General features: G+C 41.3%; 1 protein-coding gene across 6 annotated transcripts in view; it reads right to left on the minus strand.

Moving 5' to 3' along the window:
* NFYC (nuclear transcription factor Y subunit gamma) overlaps positions 1-22398 on the minus strand; it is a 50849-nt gene that overhangs the window by 18912 nt on the left and 9539 nt on the right. For 3 of the 6 annotated variants that reach the window (XR_014551605.1, XM_083628318.1, XM_083628317.1), the window contains one exon: positions 4845-4957. Coding sequence is in view for 3 of the 6 variants with exons in the window: in XM_083628317.1 (XP_083484443.1) it covers positions 4845-4957 (113 nt within the window). In the remaining 3 variants the exon portion in view is untranslated. Of the gene's footprint in view, positions 1-4844; positions 4958-9673; positions 9773-21397; positions 21701-22398 lie in introns of those variants that run through there. The other 3 variants (XR_014551606.1, XR_014551607.1, XM_083628319.1) reach the window with 3 other exon arrangements.

Raw genomic sequence — 22398 nt, forward strand, 5'->3', positions numbered from 1 at the left:
ATTATGTTCTGTTATCTCCCCACCCCCAAGGTCAGAGTGGACAGGCATTTCTAAAGTTCAAGGGAAAATTTCTATAGCTTCAGGGTCACTATAAAAGTACAAAAGAGATTCTGATTTATCTTCCAGCTGTTGTGACTGCTTATGAAGAGATGTTTCTAAGCAGAACCTCACCAGTAGATCTTAACAACCATCGGGATTAATATAGAGGGCACTCCCAGTTATGCAGGGTCCAGGCCATCAAGTAAGCAGTCTGTGAAAAGAACTGAGTGGCAGGAGACCTCTTGACCTGGATGGACGTTTATCTGCACTGTTCTTCGATTCAACTGTCAACCCTTGTGTGCACAAACAAAGCAAACACTGGTTCCAGAGAGAAAGAAGCTCCCAGATGCTTAGATCACACACACTGGCACCATCAGCATATAGGTGACACTGCATACCAAAGCTCAGGAAGATCTTGCCCAGCAGCTTCTTGTAGATGTTGAAATTACAGAGGTGACAATGTGAAACTTTGAAGAACTCAGCATATTGGTAGCCGTGATGTACAACAGGCTGCATTCTGAGAGAAATTAGCACAGTAGTATGCTAGCTGCATGAGAATTATGTTGGCCTATTTCAGCAGGTTGTTAAAGGATGACCAAAATAATATGGGAAACACTTGGAAAAGTGCATTGCAAAAACTTTGTGTTACCATAATCTCCACTGTCTCCTACAAATAATGGAATTAACACCTTGTGGTTAATTTCAAATAATGGAATTAACACCATGTCAAATACAGCCAAGAGGTTTAGGACAGTGGTTGCCCACATGTATTTCAAGAAACACCAGGATTCCTTGGAACATCAACAACCATTCTTCAGTTAAAAGATCAAGAATGGCAGACCCGTTTCTCTGAAAACAGCTGCTTCCCTGCAACACAAGGTGTGCTCCAATGTGTAAGTAGTCTCCTTAAGCTAGAAAAATATGGGAGAGAGAGAGAGAGAGAGAGAGAGAGAGAGAGAGAGAGAAAGAAAGAAAGAAAGAAAGAAAGAAAGAAAGAAAGAAAGAAAGTTTCTCTTCTACTGATCTCTCAGAACAGCCAAGAGGGATACCATCAGTAAGAGTTGTAGCCAACTCAATTTGACTCGGTAGTCACACTGAAATTAAAGAATTGAACACTGTCATTTTCACTTATTTCAATGGGTCTACTCTGAGCAGGACTAGCATGAAATACAAACCAATGCCTCTGTCTCACACCCAGACCAGGCATATGACTGAAGTGGGACTTGGGCCCATTGATTTCATTAGATGCATACAGCAACAGCAGACACTGGGGTCACATCAAACAGCAGCAGAATCTGAACATTTTGTACACCCGCCAATTGCATACTACAGGCAAATCAGGACCTCTATTTGCATAGGGGAACATTTAGTGGACTGGCTGTACAAGACGTAATTTCAGCAATGATTATAAACAGAGTATAGCTGTAGAGGGCTTTTTTGTAATTATCTTTCTTCCACAGTCCCTATTAAAATTTCCACTCAGGCAGAAGGGTTATAGCTTGACATTCAATGTTTTGTTCATTCACAGTGTAATAAATTGAATCACGTGACCAGAGTACTAAAAAAACCCAAAAAAACCCACACCAAAAACCTGCCCCTTTTTGGAAAGCTGCAGAAGACGTTTTACCACTGAGCTGAAATCTCAGACTTGCAGCAGCTACATGTCAGAAATATATTTACTAAAGGAACATAATTAATTCTGATTTTTATGCATCAATATCTTTCCACTGGCCTCCAAAAAAGCAGCTCTAAGCATCAGATCCAAATGGGAAATTTATCTTTAACCTGCTGGTTCCAAGGTGGGCTCTAGGGTTTATTTACAATTATACCAAGACACTAATACTGATTTATCTCTAAGGTAAATTCTTCAACAAACAGGTCCAAACTTCTTCATAAATTTGTTGATTTAAAAAGAAGTGGGAGAAAGGTCTAAAAGGATTTGTACTCCTGACTGGGAATCAAAGTATAGTTTTTACTTATCAGATTTGTAGAAGGAGGCATGTTAACTAACCATTCAAATTTAGATTTTTCTCAGAGATGTGTATGTTTCTGCAATTGATTATTTATGATATGTCTTAATTTAAAATATTCAAAAACTGGAGAATTATATCCAATTTTTCTAACATGGTGGTGATGCAGGTCTCTAAAGGGGTCTTATTAATCTATGAATCAACTATGTTACGAGTTTCGTTCCTTCACAAATTTATAAAAGGCACTGGACCTCAGGCCAATGAGCCATATGAAAATCTTTCTGAATGCAAGAGTCCCGTTTGGTCCATCCACTGCAGCATGTAGATGCTCCAGAAAAGCCCTTCAGATTGTGCCCTCCTAACTGGTATTCAGAGGCTCACTGCCTCTCACCTTGGCGATTTCATTTGACCATCATGATTAACAGGCACTAAAAAACCTAACCTCTGCAAATTTGTCTACTCCTCTTTTCCAAGATTCCTCTGAACATACATCACACCACTGACCTTCCATTAGAGAGATGTGATTTGTAAGGGCATGGGCCCCATTTATTTTCAGTGATCCCACACATATTGTGAAGTAGCCTCCCAAGAGAGTGTTACGAAAAAGGAGCAATGCTGCTGAGTGCTCCAGATGGCTGGAAAGCCAAACAGGATGTTGATGTTATGGGACTGTACCGTGGGAACAAGGGACAGTCTATTCTGTGCACTGAGCACCGGATGTTAGCTCAGAGTGTCACATGACCCTGTACTGGAAGTACATGGGAGGAGTTATTCTCTCTCTGCTGTTGCTGTAGAAAGAGTGCAGACATGTTTCTCTGTACTGCTGGAAAGACAGAAATAAAGGCATGTAAATACATTTCTGTCTGTCTCTCTCCCCTCCCTGGGAGTGAGGGAGGAGGGATGGTTGTGTTCTTCTCACGTTGGGAAGGATCGGCCGATAGAGACCTCGCCTTGTCTTGCCGGGAGTCGCTGACGGGGGAGGTCAACAAGGAATCCAAGCCGGGCACCTGGAGAGTGGCCAATTCCTCTGACTGAAGGCTTGAAGATTCCAACAGAGAGACCTCTTCATTACTTGAAGTCCTCCAGAAAGCAAAGACCTTATTATTTGTAAATGCTTTTACCGTCTGATTTTAACAGGCTGATTTATTCTGGCATTTAAGCCTGTGTGCTGCCACATTTAGTATTTATTGTAGCTAAAAATGACTAACATTTAGTTCTATGTATTTTCCTCATTTCAAATTTGCCACCTTGAGCTTTTTTTTCTTTTTTTTTTAATGGGAAGGTGCTCAATAAATTAAGAACAGAAATAAATAAAATGTAAGAAAATCACATGCACTAGCTAAAGATATGAATGTCCATGCTTAGTCTGGGTGCCAATCAGATGACAACTCCACCTAAGTGAGGCATCTACAACAGGCACAATCACTTCTGTGGGACTGCAGGTTTCATGAAGGAATGGTGAATGACGGAAAACTGTACAGAAGACCAGATATCTGTCATCCAGCTCAGCTGCACAACCCTACCCACCCACAAAGGCAAACAATACATTTTCTGACCTAAACATATGTGTCTCTTGTAGTTCTATGGCAGGGGTCAGCAAACTACAGCCCCTGGGCAGGATCAGGCCCACCTGAGTCCTAAATCCAGCCCGCGCTGCGAAGTCAGAACCCACAACTCCCGGTGATGGCAATGGGAGGAAGAGGCCGAGCAGCGGCGGCTCTGCCAATCAAGTGCCGCGCCTGGTTTACCTCAGCGGCATTTGATTGGTAGAGCCACTGCTGCTTGGCCTCTTCCTCCCGCCGCTGCCGCCCTGGTGCTCCTGTGGGCCAGAGAGCGGAGCAGACGAGCTCGCTCTGCCTACCCGCTTCACGAGAAGCGGCGGCAGTGGTGGTGGCGGCAGCCCCTGGGAAGGTAAGAGCAGCGCCTTCTTTCTCTAGGTAGGGAGGAAGGCCTTTGCTGAATGAGGCAGGCGGCAAACTAAGAAGGTGGCTTGCACTGTGCATAGGAATTATAGTCCGGCCCTCCACAAGGTCTGAGGGACAGTGGACCAGCCCCCTGCGGAAGAAGTTTGCTGACCACTGTTCTATGGGTAGGAATGGGGCTACGTTATGTTACTGGACACACACAAAACACTGCATTTCTTTGTGTTCTGTTCAATAAGAGAACTGAGCAAATCATACTCCTGGAAAGGCAAATATTACAGACTTGCCCCTACACAGAATCCAACTCTACAGATGTGGTCCCTTGTAGAATTTTCTCTGTACTGCAAAGCTTCGCAAAAAGGCAGCACAGGAAGCAATTCTCTCTTGTGAAAGGGATGCTGCATGGAAGATGGAGCAAACTTGTTTTCTCCTGCTCCAGAGGGCAGGACCCAAACCAATGGCTTCAAGTCACAGGAAAGGAGGTTCTGACTAAACATCAGGAAGAACTTTCTGAAAGTAAGAGCTGTTTGACAGTGGAACAGACTCCCATGAGAGGTGGTAGCCTCTCCTCCATCAGACATTTTTAAGCAGAGGTTGGATGACCATCTGTTATGGATGCTTAGTTGACATTCTTGCATTGCCGGGGGTTGGACTAGATGACCCTCGGGATCTCTTCTAACTCTACAGTTCTATGGCCCCCTGCTTGTATTGCTGAGTTTATTGGAGGTAAGAAGGACAGTTACAAAAAAAATCAGAAATTCAATCTCTCCCCCCCCCCCCCGAGAAGGCAGCATAATAATCAGCAATTCCTTGTAGATGAAACTAATCTGGTGGACAATAACTCCTCCTCAATAATGCCGTAAATATCACCTGAAAGTTCTGATTTATTTATTTTTTTAATGGAATAACTTACCACTGTTAGATTTCGAATCTCCTCCATGACCCGAGGCCAAAAAGACTGAAGGCATTGCTGAGCATCACTGTTCCCTCCTGAACCAAAGCCCCCATCTGTGGACATTTTGGAAGCTAGAAAGAAATTAAGAGACATGTTAGAAGAAGAACTGTCTTGAGGAGCTGCAGAGTTCACATTTAAAAGGTCCTCAGATGGCTTTGCGACATGAAGAGCAAATGCAAAGCCTTCAGTGTTATCCAATAATCTGGGCATGTTTCCCACAATTCTCCTTCATTATTAAAATTTTCTTAAGAGTCTTGAGAAGACACAAAGGACTTCTCCACAGATTCTATTCTTATATACAGTACCTTTCAGAAATATCTTACATTTTGCATTTCTGACCAAGCAGTGTACTTTTGGGAGTTTATTAACCCACATGATTCTTCTGATTCCTTCAGATTAGGAATGGTTATTCTGGCTGGAGCTGATAGGAGTTTTAGTTAGCAGGATCTGAAGGGCTGGAGAAGGCTACATTAGAGCTTTCTCTGCCATAGCACCTACATTGTAAAACAGTCTCCCCAAAAGCCTACATTCCACTATTTTAATTCAGATATTTTTGTTCACCAAGGCTGCAATCTCAGTCCAGTACTCATACACATGTATTACATTCTACTGAGCCCTGTGGGTCTTTTGTCAGAGCAAATATGCCAGAAAAATAAATAATTAGATTGTTTGGCATTTAAGTTAACATTTCTTGGCCTGCAGACACTTGTTATGGTTGTATATTGTTATGCTTTTTCAATGTTGTTGTCGATTTAACATTTTTGATGGTAAATTTACTGCTTTGTATGATGCTTTTTGATAAAGTTTATAAATTATATATATGAACTTCAGATCACCTTAGCTTAGGTCTGGGTGGGAGGAAAAGGTTTCCAATGCATTGATGACCTTGAGAAATATTGCCTTAAGTATCTTTTGATAGCACGATGGCTACAGAAACAGAAGACATTCCTAAATGTAAAATGAGAATACAATTCACATTCTAGGTAAGAAACAAGAGTTCCCTAGCACTACCCCTTCAAAGACCTTTAATGAAATGGATGCAAAGAGGTGGCACATTTCTCCTAACTTCCTAAGGGCTGCTATCAGGCACAGAATTCTTTGGAATGGCAGTCTGGTAGGAACTTGAAGCTCCATGACTGTACTGTTCATAAGGTAAGTACTTCCTCACCTACGACAGTTATGTCAGAAGGGAAGAAGAAAACAACAATTAAAAGGGGAAAATACAGAAATCAGCACTTTTTCAGAACAAATTGAGACCCAGCCTCACAGCCGCTAGGCAGAGCCTATCAGTGAGACTGAAGAACCCTCCTGAGAAGCCAATCTTCAGCTGGCCCTGCCTCATGTTTAGATGGAAGAGAATATCCCAAAGGAGAAGATATCTCTTTCTTGCCTTTCTGTGAGAAGTGATAAGAAACTCCAGGAGGAGATTGCATACTAGTTTTTTACAGGGGACAAAAGCCTGGATCGGCCAGAGAAAATTTAAGTTTGTAAATAAGTAAGAAAATTTAAGAATAGGCAGAAGATAATTCCACAGCTGATTTTTTGAAATGACTGTGTTAAATATACCTTCCTAAGTTTGCACAGAGGGGAGAAGAAAACCAGAGATTGTTTTTATTCAGACTTTTAAAGAAAGCAATCTTTCTGCATAGTGGCGTAATGGGAAATGGCTGGGGGCCAGGAACAATTCTAACATAAGTGGGTATGATTCCCACTGACTTATGATCTATTGTGTGTGGCGGGGGTTATTTTGGACTTTTACTCAGGCTGAGAAAGGGAAGAGTGCTCCCCTCCCCAAAGAATGTTGAGAATGCCGTGGTCCTGGGGCAGCTAGCATCTGGACCCTGGCTTATGCTATGTAAAGCACCAACCTATTGCTTAAAAAAATAGCAACCACAGTGCTAAATAATTCTATTGTGGAAATTTATTAATACTTAAGTTTGCAGATACAACTCCATGAAGAACAATAAATTCTGCTGGTATAAAAGAAAAGGAAAAATCAGAAGTTAGCTAGGACTGGTTAAGTTTTCTAAGACTGGATTTTGATGAATACTCCCTAATGGCACAGCATCTGCAATATCTTGAGAAAATAAAAGATCGCTCGCAGCTTCTTTAGAACATACTTATTTAAATGTAATCAATCCACTCAAATATGCAATTAGTTGACAACCCTAATAAGTTATGCTGCCACGTGTATGCAATTTCCATAATATATACAAAATAGATAATTCATGTGGAGCTGAAAAGACCAAGGCAATATGCAGCCTGATCCCGGGCAACAAAAGCAGGGCAAACCCCCACCAGCTGCGAGCACATTGTTTACTGATGCAATCTATATCACAGCAGGCCAGAGCAAGCTTGCAACAGAAAAGCACCTGCAGAGCAAACAGGTCCAAATGACAAGGCCACACCACCCAACATCTCATCTCATCTCACTGCAGAATCTAATTAGGCCTCTGAGGAAGGGAAATAACTTAATACATAGTCATATATGGTGGTGTGGATTGTGCTCCGACCCCAGTGGGCCACTTTGTGTATTCTGCTCCACCCTGGGGGATCCAAAAGACACTTCTGCTAAGTGGTGGTACATGCAGCAGGGCATGGCACTTGCATTGCATTGTACTGAGCAGTCAACCTGCTCATGCAAGATACATGTACTGCCACACCAGTGCAAACAACCTTTTCCGCAAGGTGGGGGAAGAAACCTTCAGGAATCATATAGACGATGACCCAAAATACACCTTCCAAAATTAATTTTAGTCCATCTTTAAGTTGGCATCATAGTTCTATTATGTTCTTGTGCTGTCCATGGTAGATTATTCCAGATTTTAACATCAGTTTTCCATCAGACATTTATATTTTATTTTCTAGCCTTTTATGTAAAGCAAGGACTTATTTGGAATTCTCAAACAGAAGAACAAGAATGATGACCAAGCTTCCCAGAAAGCTTGCCCACCACTACCAGTTCCCCCAGTAAAATTAAACTGCATGGTATTTTACAGCACACATAGTTTTTGTGGGACGATGGCAAGAAATAATGGCTTAATATCTTAGGTGAACTGAGAACATCTCAGGATATTGTCCCAGCCCCAGAATGCTCAGCAACAGAGGGGTCCTCAGCATGTGGAAGTGTTCTCCTAAAGGGGAAAAAAGGGTTAAGAGACTGTTCCTTGACAAGAGCACACACATACTGGCATAAAATTTACTAGGGGGTTTATATCTCTTTTAACCATTAACATTGTTTGCCTTCAGATGCTTAGAAATGTTTAAGAACATCAGCGGTTGAAAGGCGTGCCTATATGTTTTCCCTACATGAAGGCAAGTCTTGATTTAAGGACACACAAACTAATCCCCCAGATCTGCTCTGTCCTGGCAGGAATCTCTTATGTAACTGATCTTTCAATGTTAGCACACTAGAAGCAGGCAGGACTTTCTCCTTTCAAGCAGCAATATAATTCACTCAAAAAGAAAAATCAATATATGATCCCACCACCCTGCAATTTCCCCCTCTCAGTAGCTATTTTGCATCCCAATCTATTTAACCTCTGCCTTGTGCTAAAGGGAGAGAAAAAGAATAAAACATGCCAGTCTCTTGAAAAAATGTTTGCTATCAGTTATACCACAATTTGCGTGTTTTTTATGGCATATCTCACAAAAAAATAAAAGATCAAACTATTTTAAAGATACATCGGGGGGGGGGGAATCACATTCAGAAAAAAATAACAGAACAGCAATGGAACAGAATCAGTTTAGGACTGAAGTAAAAGCATCTGGCACAAAATTGTGGAGCAGGAGAAGAGAGGAAGAAGTTTGATTTCTTTTTCCCATAATGAGTCTAGGCAATATGGGGGGGGGCATAAATCAAACCTTTTTATTCCTAGCTATTCTCTAACATAGTTGAAAATGTGTACTTGTTTTTCTAAGTTGCCTTTTGGCACAGAGTGTCCCTGAGACTAAAGTGCTTCAATCCTCTCTTACTAGGTCAAGCGATAGGTTGACTAGAGAAGGCAGGGCAGCCTTACTGATGCTCTTAAAGCACTTCACATACATTGCCTCCAGAATTGTTAACTCTAGCAAGATGCCATGTTCTCCTTGACATGGTGCTAGTGCCAGAAGTGACAGCCCCACTTCAAGTTTCTTTCCACCACACCCTCTCTGCAGAAGCTTAGGCACACTTCTTTGTGTAGTATATCATCATATGGTGCTATTCCCTAGCCTGCAACACTGGTTGCCACTGGAATGGAAACACATGAAATGAAGAAGTCACTACCACACAAGGAAACAAGCCTAAATGTGAAAGGGGAGACAGAACAGAGCTGCCATTTTCAGAGGCAGCATTATGCTGAGTGTAAGGTGTTGTTCCATCTTAACACAAACCATTATCATTATCCCCTTATTGCTGGGGGAGGGGATTATGAAGGTTGACAAAAATCTGTGTCTTCCTGCATCAGCTACATGCTGGCAAGAACTGGAAGTCAGGTAGGCAATGGCATACCTGCAAAAACAGCCACATTATTCTACATTATGGTATTCTTTTAAAAAGTTTCCTGTTTTTACATGATGCTTTAAAACCTAAACATCAGTGCTTCCTTTAAAAGTATCAGGGAGAAGAAATGGAGCCTGGTTTAGTAAGTTGTCTGCAGAATGAAAAGTCTACTAGAAACTTTCATTCAACAATCACAGAATAGCAAGAGATAGCAAAATAGCATTCCTGCCCCCATTGTTGCATCCTACATTTGGGTGAATGCTTTAACATATCGCACCTCTGCTCACAAAACTAAAATGCTTACAGTGATTTTTCAAACTTTCCACCTTCAGAGAACATTTTCCACATCTTTGCTGAGGAACTTCAGCCTCGCCATCAGCCCACTTGAATTGCGACTGTGTCCGACTTCTGTAGGCGACACACATTTCAGGGAAGATTTCCCAACATTACTGATTTTCGCGTTCAGGAACCCCCTAGTTTCTCCGGGCAGAATTTCAAAAAACAATACCTTGAAGACTGCTAGGTACATATGCTCTTTAAGCCTAAAATTTTCATTTTCAATACCAGTAAGAAAAGTTTCTAGCTCTCAGTGCAAATGACAAAAGTTTGAGAACACATGGGGAAATGCTTAGTAAAGGTTGGGAGGGGACATGGCTACCAGAAAGATTTCCAACATCATTAGATGGTGGTGGCAAGAATGCAACATACATACTTTATTTGGTTATATTAAAAATATTGGATTGCTTTGGAACTGCATATAAATGAGATCCCACTTCCCATTCTTCAGTTGTTGCATATATACGTAGATGCTTTTAAAGCGTGTATTAATTTTCCATGTTGAACTGTGCTATGCTATATTTATCTTACAAAAACAACACTGAAAACTGCTGCATATTCTCAGCAATAGGAGTTTCCAAAATATGGGCTCATTTTACATTCACTTTTCTTATACTGGTTTCTCTCTTCATCCCTAACACAAATAAACGGAAAAAAGAACGGGAGGGGAATAATTTGAGCATACAATGACACATACACCAGTCCCAAGGATGTTTGCTTCAAGCTTTATACCACTCTGCAAAATTCACAAGCAATGTTTCTCTTTTTAGCAACTGACCTAATCAGTGAGAAACAGCAAGCAAAATGTGTACTTTTGTTATCAGATAACATTATTCAGTATCAATAACCATCTACATGACATATGATTCTCCCAAACTGAAGCTTAATTTTATTTCTTTTAAACAGTATCATGCTATAGCAGCAAAGCCAGGAAAAAGAACAACATTTGGTTCTTTAACATGCTATTTGCTGAAAGGACAAGAGTTCCTCCATCCAGAGCTGCACAACAGTTACTCAACTGTAGCCCAGCTGTTCAACTATGGCTCCCCCAATGCCTTCAGTGCAAGTCTGGCCTACAAGCTTCCTACAAGCCTGGCCCCATTCCTGCTCACTTTCACAAGCAACCTACACTGTTGTAGGCACACTATGTCTACAAGATATTGTGCACAATATGCATGGGAGACAGAGCTAAACCATACAACCTGAACTCATCTGATACTATGGACTCTAGTCCCTATCATTCCTGACTACTGCCTGTGGCTTATGGGAGTGCAATTTCAAAACATCTGGGAAGGCACCATGTTGTTGTTTCAGCCCTTACCTCTGGTAAAAGTATTTCTCAAACCCAGTTCACACATCACTTGAAGCCATGGTCAATGGCTCCCTGTGAGCAAGCAGGGTACATGGTGCCCAGTCACTCCGCTTGTTGCTCCTTTGCCACAAGAAGGAGTAACAAGCGATGAAGCCTGGATTGCTGTTATGTCCAAATTGGGATCATCATTTGTTTATCCTTAACAACCATGATCAGGAAGCCAAGAATAAACCATGATTTAATGATAACTGTTTGTCAGGGAGAAACAAACTATGACCTCCAATTTGGATGCAAGGGCAACCAACACAAATGCTATTGGGGAAGAGCAAAGTGAGAGCAATCAGGCAGTACATGCTAGCATGCTGCTCATTCACGGTAAGTAATTAACTATGGCTTACCATGATGTGTGAACTGGGCCATTGCCAATGTCAATCAGATTTCTCCCTCACCCCCCTTAAATTGCAGGAAACTGAACTGAAATAGTTCGGGCTTGCCAATATTTAAAAATGCAAAATACAACAAGAGACAATATAGTGTGTTGCTTTAACATTAATTTATTCAAAATTTAGATGCAGAAAGAATAAATGCACCTGCTTTTCTTTTAAAGAGATAGCACCGTATAATGGGATAACGGAACTTGGGCCTGGAAGACAAAGTGTCCCAATCCCACATCAACCCCACTGGGAAGTCTCAGCTAGCTCCAACTGTTTCATTGTAGTTTCACATGAGTCAAAATGTGTAAACTCTATACATACTTGCAGTGGCAGTGGAAAGAACCCATACAAGTCTGACATCTCATGTGAAGATGACACTGGGATCTATTTTTACATACTCAATGCAAGTGAACTTTCAAAATAAAGCTGATCTTCCCATTAGAGGCCAATTGTGTGTGTATGCATAGGGATATATAAATATGTAGATCTGCATCGAAGGTTAGAAAGCGCCCAGGCTAAAAAGGGCTTGTGACAAAGCCACCCAACTCTTAGGCTGAAGCTGATATCTAGAAAGTGAATTTATTCCAAATTTATATTCCACTCTTCCTTCCCAAAAGGAGACTATGGCAGCTCACAATAAAATTATGTAAAAGCAATTCAAAACTACACATCACAAACAGATGTTAAAAGCAGTACTATCCGTCATAAAAATATTGGCCAAATAAGTATTTACATGTTTGCTGAATACAGGAAAGGGGTGGTGGGGATGGCGGGGGAGAGAACTGCCTGACTTCCCTTAGGATGGAGTTCCATGGCTGGACCCAAATTATTTTTTCCAACGCTACTTGCACCTCTACAGCTACACAAACTGAAATTTTGTCCACAAAATTACTGGCTGGAAAGTCTACACACATAGTAGGGAATCACCTTGCCCTCAAAAAGCAAGAGAAAAGGTTTATGTACACACAGAGGATGGCATAAGAACATAGAAATAAGTGTCATGTCATTATGTGTTAAGGCAAGCATGCCTAGTCCTGGTTCCATTCCCCCATTGTGCATAAAGTAAAATATGTGGTTATGGCCAGACGGCCTTAAAAAGGGACTAGGCAATTCATGGGGGATAGATCTATCAACAGTTACTGGTCACATTAGATAAATAGAACCTCCATATACCTCAAGGGTGGGGCAAGCAACAGGGAGGAGCCATTGCCTTCAGGTAAGTTTCCCAGAAGCACATGGCTGTCCACTCTTGGAAACAAAACACATGCCTACAGGAATCATTGGGTCTGGCAAAGTCCTTATCATCTAGCAAGAGACATTTTCTATTGGCAGTGAAGTGTGTATCCCATGCATCTACAAATGCACTGGGCAGCACAGTAATTGACTTCTTGACTTTTTCAACTTTTAAGATCACTTTTAGTTCTCATGGCTGCACAAGGAAGTTGGAAAATAAGTCAGAGCAAAACAGCAAAAAGCCAGAGTAAACTTTTATAGGCAGCAACCAACTTCCCACCAGATGCATCTCTTCTTAAATATAGATGCATCTATAACCATCTCTTCTTAAATAGATACTCAAGTGCTAACATTTCCACATATATGAAAAAGAATCTGTGGCTCTTAATCTGGCTGTTAACTTGTGGAAAAGTTTACTTTCACTAACTTATTTTTGTTAAGTGTTTATAATCCACACAATTAAGAGTAGCTAAGCACAAGTTGTGCCCACAAAATAAAGAATAAGAAGTTAAGTAAAGCCGCACCATACATAATCCAATTCATGTACTCAAAAACTTGATACACTGGTGAAACATAGTTGCCTTGGCAGTTTCTTTCATGCAAGGTCGGAGGATTTTCAATTTACAAGCAGACGTAGGAATCACAAGTGGCTACAAAAACAGCATGCAGCAAAATTCCAGAAGAAAGGTAATAAGCTAAATGCTCACCAAGAGAAGAAATGACCTTTTGCTGGTGCCGCACCACAATCACAGTCCATTTGGAAAATGCTTCACTTGCTAGTTTTAAAAAGTAATGTATTAAGAGAAAAGCAAAACTCATTGGCATCGCTATTTCCATCTATTGTAGTTGTCTTTAAACAGAGCAGTTCAAGGACATAAATAAAAATGGTACTTCCAAAGTTAAACATTTACTGGGTCTAGTTTATCAAACGGCTCATTATTTTACATTTCCTCACAACCATTCAGATTTTCCAGGTTAGCAAGGTACTTTCCAAATGTGGAACCACCTTAGAAAAGATCGATTCAACATTGTAATTTAGATATGTTGTTAAATGCAAGTCAGAAAAGACTGAAACTCAGGGGTGAAACACTGCATGTCATGTGCTGAATAGTACACAGGTGGTGTGGTTTGTTCTTTAAGTTTTGTGATTTGAGGGTGAACTCTGTGGTGTGCTCCCTTTTAAGCTGATAACATTCTGAAAAACAGGAGACCTCATGCTTAAGGCACACTGATCCCACCCTAATCTGCACCTCCTCCTGCCCATTCATCTTTTCAAAGTGTTAAGAGACTAGTTTCTTCGACCCTAAGACACTGTTTAAAAACAGTAATCTTGAGCAGTATTTTATACACATTTTCCAAAAAAACTAAACAAAACACACACACACATTTTAGAAATAGGTAAGATTTAACTTCCTATTGGGGAGAAGGGCTGTAGCTCAGTAGCAGAGCACACATTCAGTATACAAAAGTTCCCATGTTCAGTCCCTGGCATCTCCTGATAGCGCTGGGAAGGACCCTTGCTTGAGACCCTGGAAAGCTGCTGCTAGTCAGTTCAAACCAGGGGTGGGGAACCTCCAGGCATAGCTGTCAGCTTTCAGATTTGAAAATAAGGGATCAGCAGCCTCACCTGTCCCGGGGTCAGTCTACGGGATATCTAACAATCCGGGATAGCAGCGGGAAGCAGCAGGAATAAGAAAATTTCCCACAAAAAAAGGGAAGGTTGACAGCTATGCCTCCAGGTCATGGGCAAAATCTGGCCTGGAATGGATCACGTGACATTAGGTGTGAGGCAGGTACCAATGTGGCTACTAAGGAACTATTAGGGGCTTAATGAGTTCCTTTGGTGGAGCAAGACACTTTCCTGCCCCCATCAATAGCACAATTCAAAGTGTTGGTGCTGACCTTTAAAGCCCTAAATGGCCTCGGTCCTGTATACCTGAAGGAGCGTCTCCACCCCCCATCGTTCAGCCCGGACACTGAGGTCGAGCGCCGAGGACCTTCTGGTGGTTCCCTCACTGCAAGGTGAAGCTACAGGGAACCAGGCAGAGGGCCTTCTCAGTAGTGACATCCACCCTGTGGAATGCCCTCCCATCAGATGTCAAGGAAATAAGCAACTATCCTACTTTTAAACAACATCTAAAGGTGGCCCTGTTTTGGGAAGTTTTTAATGTTTAATGCTGTATTGTGTTTTTAATATTTGACTGGGAGCCACCCAGAGTAGCTGGGGAAACCCAGCCAGATGGGCGGGGTATAAATAAATTATTGTTATTGTTATTATCATAGCACAAAACAGTTTGTATTGAAACTGCTGCTAAAGCCTAGCTTTTTTGTAGAGAACTGACTTAGGCAGCTGACACCGTCAGAAAACAGGTTTGAACCCAAAGCTGTTGCAAATACCTGACAACCAGCTAGCTCATAAGGACCTTAGACAGGTGAGTGGAACAAGTCACTTGTCAGGTATCTTCTGTCATATTGGTCTGACTCAGCATAAGGCAGCTTCCTTTATGTCTTCTTGGTGGCCTCTTAAAAGAACATATTTACTGTATCATTACAGGAAAACATGGGAGCTAGAATTTTCATCAAACCTCTGAGTGGACAATTAAAGAGTTAGTATACCTTCAGGAGTCACACAGCTCACAGCTGCTTATTCCTAGACACTTTCCCAAGTCATCCAAATTTAGTACGAGGTGCCACACATTTCCACAGATAATTGTGTACTGGCTGTACTGCAACAATGAGAGGGCCAGCTACATGTCTTGTGAGCTACACTTTGGCCACCCTTGGCCATTGTGTGATCTGAGCATCTTGTAGGTGGTCTTTAGCAACTCAAGAAGTTGGCCCAGGTCAACATCAATGACCAGATTATAACAACTGAAAACATAAATGTTCTGAACCAGCTACTGAACCACAGCAAGCACAGCAATGTGAGTCCAACTTCTGTTATTTTTCATTCCATGTTGCATTTAATGGAAGCTCTAAGAAGTTCTAACTGTAGAGGGTACAGACTGCTTCCTCCATTCTCTGCAATTCATTCTCAGACTCTGGGAGAATTATGTTTTCAAAACATATCTTAAGCACCACACTCAACAAATGTAGATTTTCTTGATTTTTACAAAGCTGGCTAAACATTATTTGTAATCCCTTATCCTTTATGATTGCAGATGGTGTAAAATATTCTAATTTTTTTTAGTTTGTTATGGTATTGTATGCTGAAAAGTTCCAATCTTTTTTTTTTTTTTTGAAAAAGCAATTATTCTAATTATTTTTCATTGGCTTGTGTTAAAAGGACTAAAGGACAGAATAACGTTTAGTGAAAGCATAAGCCAATTACAGTGTTAGAAACAGAGATATTAAAGCTAGGGGCTAAATGGCACCTTAAACCTAGGTTATGCCAAAACATAATGTCTAGGCACACTTTTTTATAACAAGAATACAAAAAGCTGAAAATGAATGAACTGCAGCTAAAATATTGTGTTCATTTTTCACATGGTCCGGTCTTTTCCCTGCCCACCCCCCAATACTCTTAAGAGGGTCTCTTCTCCAGTCTTCAGAGAGTAGCTGGGGTGGGGAGGCAGAAAAGATCCCCCTTTCCTTCCACTCTGCAGTTTTAAACAGAAATTTTAGGCGTAATACTGCGCCCTGAGCTCAGAAACTGCTCACACTAATGAAATTCCCTGTCGCAAAATGTGCCTAGAACAATGCAAGTTTCAAACACTGGCCAATTATTATTCCTTATAATTCATCCCTTCCTTTTATGGCCAAATTGCACATTTGCAATCTGGGAGTACTCTGTGGGTATGTGTGTTTTCGGGTGTCAGATTCTATGTGCACCACCTCCTACCACTACCATAGTCCTCTTGAACTTACAGCATTGTGTGTAATGCCCAAGATTTGCAATCCTCCTCCATCCAAACACACAGACACAAGGATAATGGAAATCAGGGTATTATATACATATGTATATGCATACCTATGTCTCAAACATTACACTGCTAGTGAGAGTCTGCTATATGTACAATATTTCCAGATCATAGATTAGTTGTCAATTTTCTATTTAATTTATCTATAAGATTCTCTCAACGTGACATACAAAACATTTAATCTGCAGGGTGTGGGGTATCAGTTTAATACAAATTGTTATAGGGTGTGTTTAGAATTGGCTGGAAGCCATTAAACACAATTTCCATTTGTATGTACTGTAATGGGAAACTAAGGCTACGTGCAGCTTCCTGGTTTGTTTTGCCACTCATGCAAAGGGAGGAGCAACGGAACTGCATACTAAATAATAATAAACCAGGACATGATCATGTGAACACAGTCACAGTCTTAAAACTGATTCATTTCCACCTATCAAACATTGTGTTAAAATTTGTTTTTTCTATGTAAACAAGAATCACTGGAGAGGATATCTAACTACTTAGGTTAATTATTATAACATGTAGTTATAACAAATGCTATATACATGTGGATTTCCTACTGGACTCAGGGACTAGCAACCAGGAATTGCACATCCAACAACTTGAACTGTGCAACATGTATAGTTCTCCATAAATGCTTATGACTCTACTCAGCGTTTGAAATTGAAAATTGAAATTTAGCACCTGGCTTTCGACTACTTGCGACCAACTGAAGACGCCTGGGCAACAGTATGGTGCCTTACATCTCCACCTTCTGGAGGTGCATGCCTGGGGATCCTTGGATTTTGACTGTTTTCACGCATTAGCAATACATCCTGTAGAATTCAACCTGCTATATTTTATCTGCACAATCAGAATGAATTTCAGGAACCAAAAAGTTGTATTGAAAAATAGGGCTTTCGAGCTGTCAGGCCCCCAAATGGCAACTAGACATTCCATTTTGGCGACTATAACCCTGGTTTAAGGAGCCATTTGGCACCTAGCTTATATATCTAAGTTTCTAACACTGGCTCTACTAAGCAAAAGCATGGACATTAAAAGTTTGCATCACACGGAGATTCTATTTTGCCTAGTAACTCCTAGTCTTTACTTTTGGAACAGTTACAACTCAATCTTATGCTTACTTGAAAGAAGTACCACTGTATTCAAATAGGACTTAGTCGAAAAAATGGGCATGGGATTGCAGCCTCAGCCTTCATGTAAGTGATCTTGCTTAGCATCCTTACGAAGGAAGTCAACAGAAATATGTTCCTTAGCTCTAAGCAGCAGTAATTCTGCAGTATAAAAGGCACAAAGTTGAATGATTAAAGGCATTATAAAATGCTGCTACACTGAAGGCTCTATATAGCTGCAAATAAGTATGTTTAATCGTTATAGCAACTATTTAGTAAAATGCATGCTTCCAAATGCTTTCACAAGGTTGAAGAGATACAAGAAGTTATTGATATTATTAACACCTGACAATGTCCACACATAAATGTTCCATAAGCTATTTATCAGAAACCATAACCTGAAGTGCATTTACAAAACATGGTCTATGCCAACTATGTGTTAGCATACATAAACAAACCATATTGGAGGTAATAGAACAATAATATCATAGGCTACTACACCATCGAAAAAAGCTGAGTGCATGGGAAATGAAAACAGACAGGCACCTTTAAGACAGGTTTGCCTAGTGCTTTGGGGAAGCTCAAACCATGGCTTGGGTTCTAAACTATGGTTAGCACAAACCACTGAGGGAGGAAAATGGCAGTAGTGAGCAAGATACCCTGAAAATGAGCTTGTCCGCCATTATTAGTCATCTCATTATAGAACACCTAAAAAGCTGCAAGGATCCTCAAGATTCCCTAGAATGCATGTCTGAAAATCATCAAGCAGCCTAAAAACCATGGTAAATAGTTCTGATGTTCCATCATTCTTTTCCATGTAGCCTTTCTCTAAACATGTCCTCCTCATAGTCAAGACTCCTACTTCCTTCAGACTTCCCTCAAAAATGCACTTCAATAACCTCATCTTCTCCAAATCCTCTATAACAACCTAATGACAGCCTAAATTTTGTCAAACAGAAGTGAAGACCTCAGTCAAGGCCCTGAATAAGCCTGAACAGAGCAATACTCTTGTTAATGTCACTAAAATGGCAACCGCATTTTGAGTGACATCATCAATCCTTTACATGGAGATCTACTGCTATCCTCTATTTGCCAGGTGGTTCAATGACTTGAATAAAGGGACAGGAGGCATGCTTTCATTTTATCTAGGACACAGAACTGCAAGCTTTAGCGAAAACAGGGTCAATCTTGAGAAACTGGGGTGCTAGGATAAAAGCAAAACAACGCCTGGTTTATGATTCATAAAAAGGCCAGTTCTGCAGTTTCCTAACACACCTTTATACGTGCAAAGCAGAGTCTATGCATTTAAGGATGGTGGTGACCAATAGGCTTGGCTTGAATCTTATCAGTCCCTTCCATGAGGAGCTAATACTGGGGCAATACAGAAGCCAGTTGGAAGGAATAAGTGTAGCAATGTACACAGAATATGCCAGTGGCACAGTCCACAAGGAAGCTCTACTGTACAAGCTCCACTAATGTTGCTATTCATTTCAGGAATGTGCCCTAAGTTCTTAACTACAGCAGAAACAGGGATGTGTAGACATTTGCAAAACTTCAGTGCCAGCTGGGGAGGGGGGGGGGGAGACCTGAGGACATCCATGAAATGGGATATCTTGCTTTTGCAGTTAAGTGAGAGCTGCTACTGGGCAACAAGAGCATCTGTTTGGGAGATCTATGTCCAGCAAGGGGTTGCTGCTTGCAAATGGGGACAAATGAAGTTAGAGGTAGCTGAAGACAGCAGCAATCTTGCAATCTCTCTCTCTCACCCACACCCACCCACACACCCACACCCACACACCCCAGCAGCAGCATACATGGGGTCAGGGCAGTGGAGGAGGAGAAATATGCTTCCTGTCCCCTTCAGCAACTCAAGACACCAGGGCCAATTTTGAGGCAACAAGGCTAATGGGTGGCTGGATTCTTGCCACTCTCAGTCATGAACAGCTGATTCTTGAAGGGTGGTGTAAAATCCATCCTTAGAAACTAACACTTGGTAAAGTTTATTTCCAAAAGACACTCTTATGTTAACACTATGTTTAATGATGATGCAAAATTAAGTTGTGCCCCTGCTCATCATCCCATTACATTGGGGGGTGGCTGGCAACCTGCTTTGAACGCTCAAAATTTAACTCCCAAAGCCAGTGGAGAAAGGTTAGGCAGGATATAAGGACAGAAAACAACATTCCTTATCATCTTAAATATCACAATCCCTTGGAAACTTTCGGACTGAGGCAAAGGGAGGGAGGGAGAACAATTTCAAGGATTTTTGTTTAAATGGCTTCAGTTTCAGTCTTCCACTTACTTATACCAACTATGGTTTTGCTCAGGTATTACAAATAACTCTTCAGCCTCCTCCTAATCCAGATGCTTCTTGATAGCTAAGAACAGCATAAACAAACTTTGTCCTTCAATCGTTAAAACTCAGAGAAGCAGTGCTTCAAGGTCACTCTTGTTAGCAAAGGAAGGCCTTGCTCCAGCAACTTTTACTGCAACACCATTCCAACTATGAGGGAGAAATGTAAAAAATAAAAAAGCCATGAGTGTCAGTCTTTACTCAATGCAAACAGGTAACCCATTCCAGAGTGCACTTGTTCCCCTTCTTCCAGTAAAGGATGACTGATCTCAGTGGCAGGAACATCCCAGTGACCTTCATCATCTACTTACAACTAAGAAGAAAAGCAAAAGCCATCTAATACTTGTCAAAAGAAAGCAGAAGTCTGCAAAAGAGATGCAAGTCTTTTGGTACCCACAGCAAAGTCTTTAGGAGCCTGTGACCAAAGGAAAAACGTGTCTCACTTAACCTAGATAAGAGGCAGAAACTACAAGGGCAAGAGATTAAACCCTTCTCTGTCCCCTTACTTTCCCACATCAACCAAATGTGGTTGCTGCAAAGGTTTTCAGATCACAGCACATGGAAACTGACTTTATGATACATGCAATACAATACAGAATGACAGCTGCCACTCAGAACGATGGTGATTTAAGCAAGTAATAAACCCCCCTCACTGAAGCTTTATAAACACTGGGGGGCGCGGGGGGGGGGGGAGGAAGAGATGACAGGTGATAAATGTTGCCAAGATTTACAAATGCATGGCACCTACATTAACTCTAATATGTACAGAGTAATGTATCAGTTTAAGGCCTCAGCTATTAAAGACTGAATGGTATATAGCAAGGGAGCAGGTTAATGCTAACTCTCCTCTCTACACCCCCACTCCTCCAAATGTGTTGCCAATGTTCTTTGTATTTCCCAAAATCAAAAGGGCATTTGAAGAACAACTCCCTTATGTTTTTCTCCTTCTATGAAAGCTTCAATGCATTTGAACAAAGACAAATTATCAGGAGGGGGAAGGGGGGGGAGAGAAAGAGTTCCAGGTTTTCAACCCAGATCTTGCACAAAAGATTAGGCATCTCTGCACAAATTAATCTCTTTCCTCACACATCTCCTTTTACAGCTACAGAAGTGGGGGCAAGCGGGGGGTGGGGGGGAGGACGGGGAGCCAGCTAAAGGGCATGCACAAGCCAAGGAGAGCAAGGTAACGTAGGTGCTCCTCCGTAAGGTATGCAAGGAATGCAAAGGGGCCATTTTCTGAGACAGTTTCAACTTATCTGCACTCTTGGCTTCTTGGTTACAGCTAGGATCGCTACATAGAAAACAAAACAAAAACAATTTAAAAAACTTACCAGGGATTGCGTTTATTTTATGTGCAGTTAATTGTGCTTCCTCTGACAGAGCTAATTAAGTCATTCCTAGCCCTTCTCCACACAAACACACACAAAACCAGAGGTGGAGGAAGAGGAAACAAAGGCAGCAGGAGATGCAGGAAAAGGTCTCTGGAGTGTCCACTGTGGTACAAAACTGAACAGCTGCCCTCCCAACAAACTATTCGCCATTTTTCTTTGTCTTTCAGCTGACCCCTGCCTCAGTGAAAAACTCCCAGAGACTCCAATGAAACACTGTGCAGCCTCCTTCCACTTTAACAGTCAAAGACATTCAATCTAGCATGCTATTTGACACCAAACCTCGCCTCCGCCTGCATCTCATTGGCTAAGCCCCTTTATCTAGGAAGATCACAGAGGCTGGATTGGCTGCTCCAGTCATCACTAACCTCCTTTGTACACTTCCTGTTTTAAAGTTACCTTGAGATGCAGAACAGGGGTCAGACACGGAGACTTCAAGCTAGAAACAACTTACATAAAAGGAATTTCTGGCAAAGACACACTTTTAGCAATGAGAATAGGAAATCATAAAAATGAAAGGCAAGCCTTCCCCCCCCCTTTTTTTGTCTGTACCCAGCACAGTAACATCTACATTTCTGGCCCTTTGCTTCACATTATATTAATAAAAACTTGGCTCTGCTAATCATAGGATTTTTAAAAAACTGGTAATAAAAAAAATCATTTTTAAAAAAAGCTGTAATTTTCACAGCATGCCTATTGGCCCCACAGGCTGTCCATATACAGCATAACTTCACAGGCATTGAAATACAGAGCAATAGCAAGCACCTAGGGTTGCTCAGAAGTAAAGGGGAGAGGAGAAACAGTGGGCACATATCATTATTAGAGTACACAGGCACCCTTATGGCAGCAGGACTCATCAGCAGATTTGAGGTTTAGGAGCGCTGGTTCTCTTCCCACCCACCCCTCTTGTCAAAGTGGTCTTCTGGCAAAATTAGCTCCTCATC

Source organism: Podarcis filfolensis (assembly GCF_964270895.1).
Source record: "Podarcis filfolensis genome assembly, chromosome: 8".
Lineage (NCBI taxonomy): Eukaryota > Metazoa > Chordata > Lepidosauria > Squamata > Lacertidae > Podarcis > Podarcis filfolensis.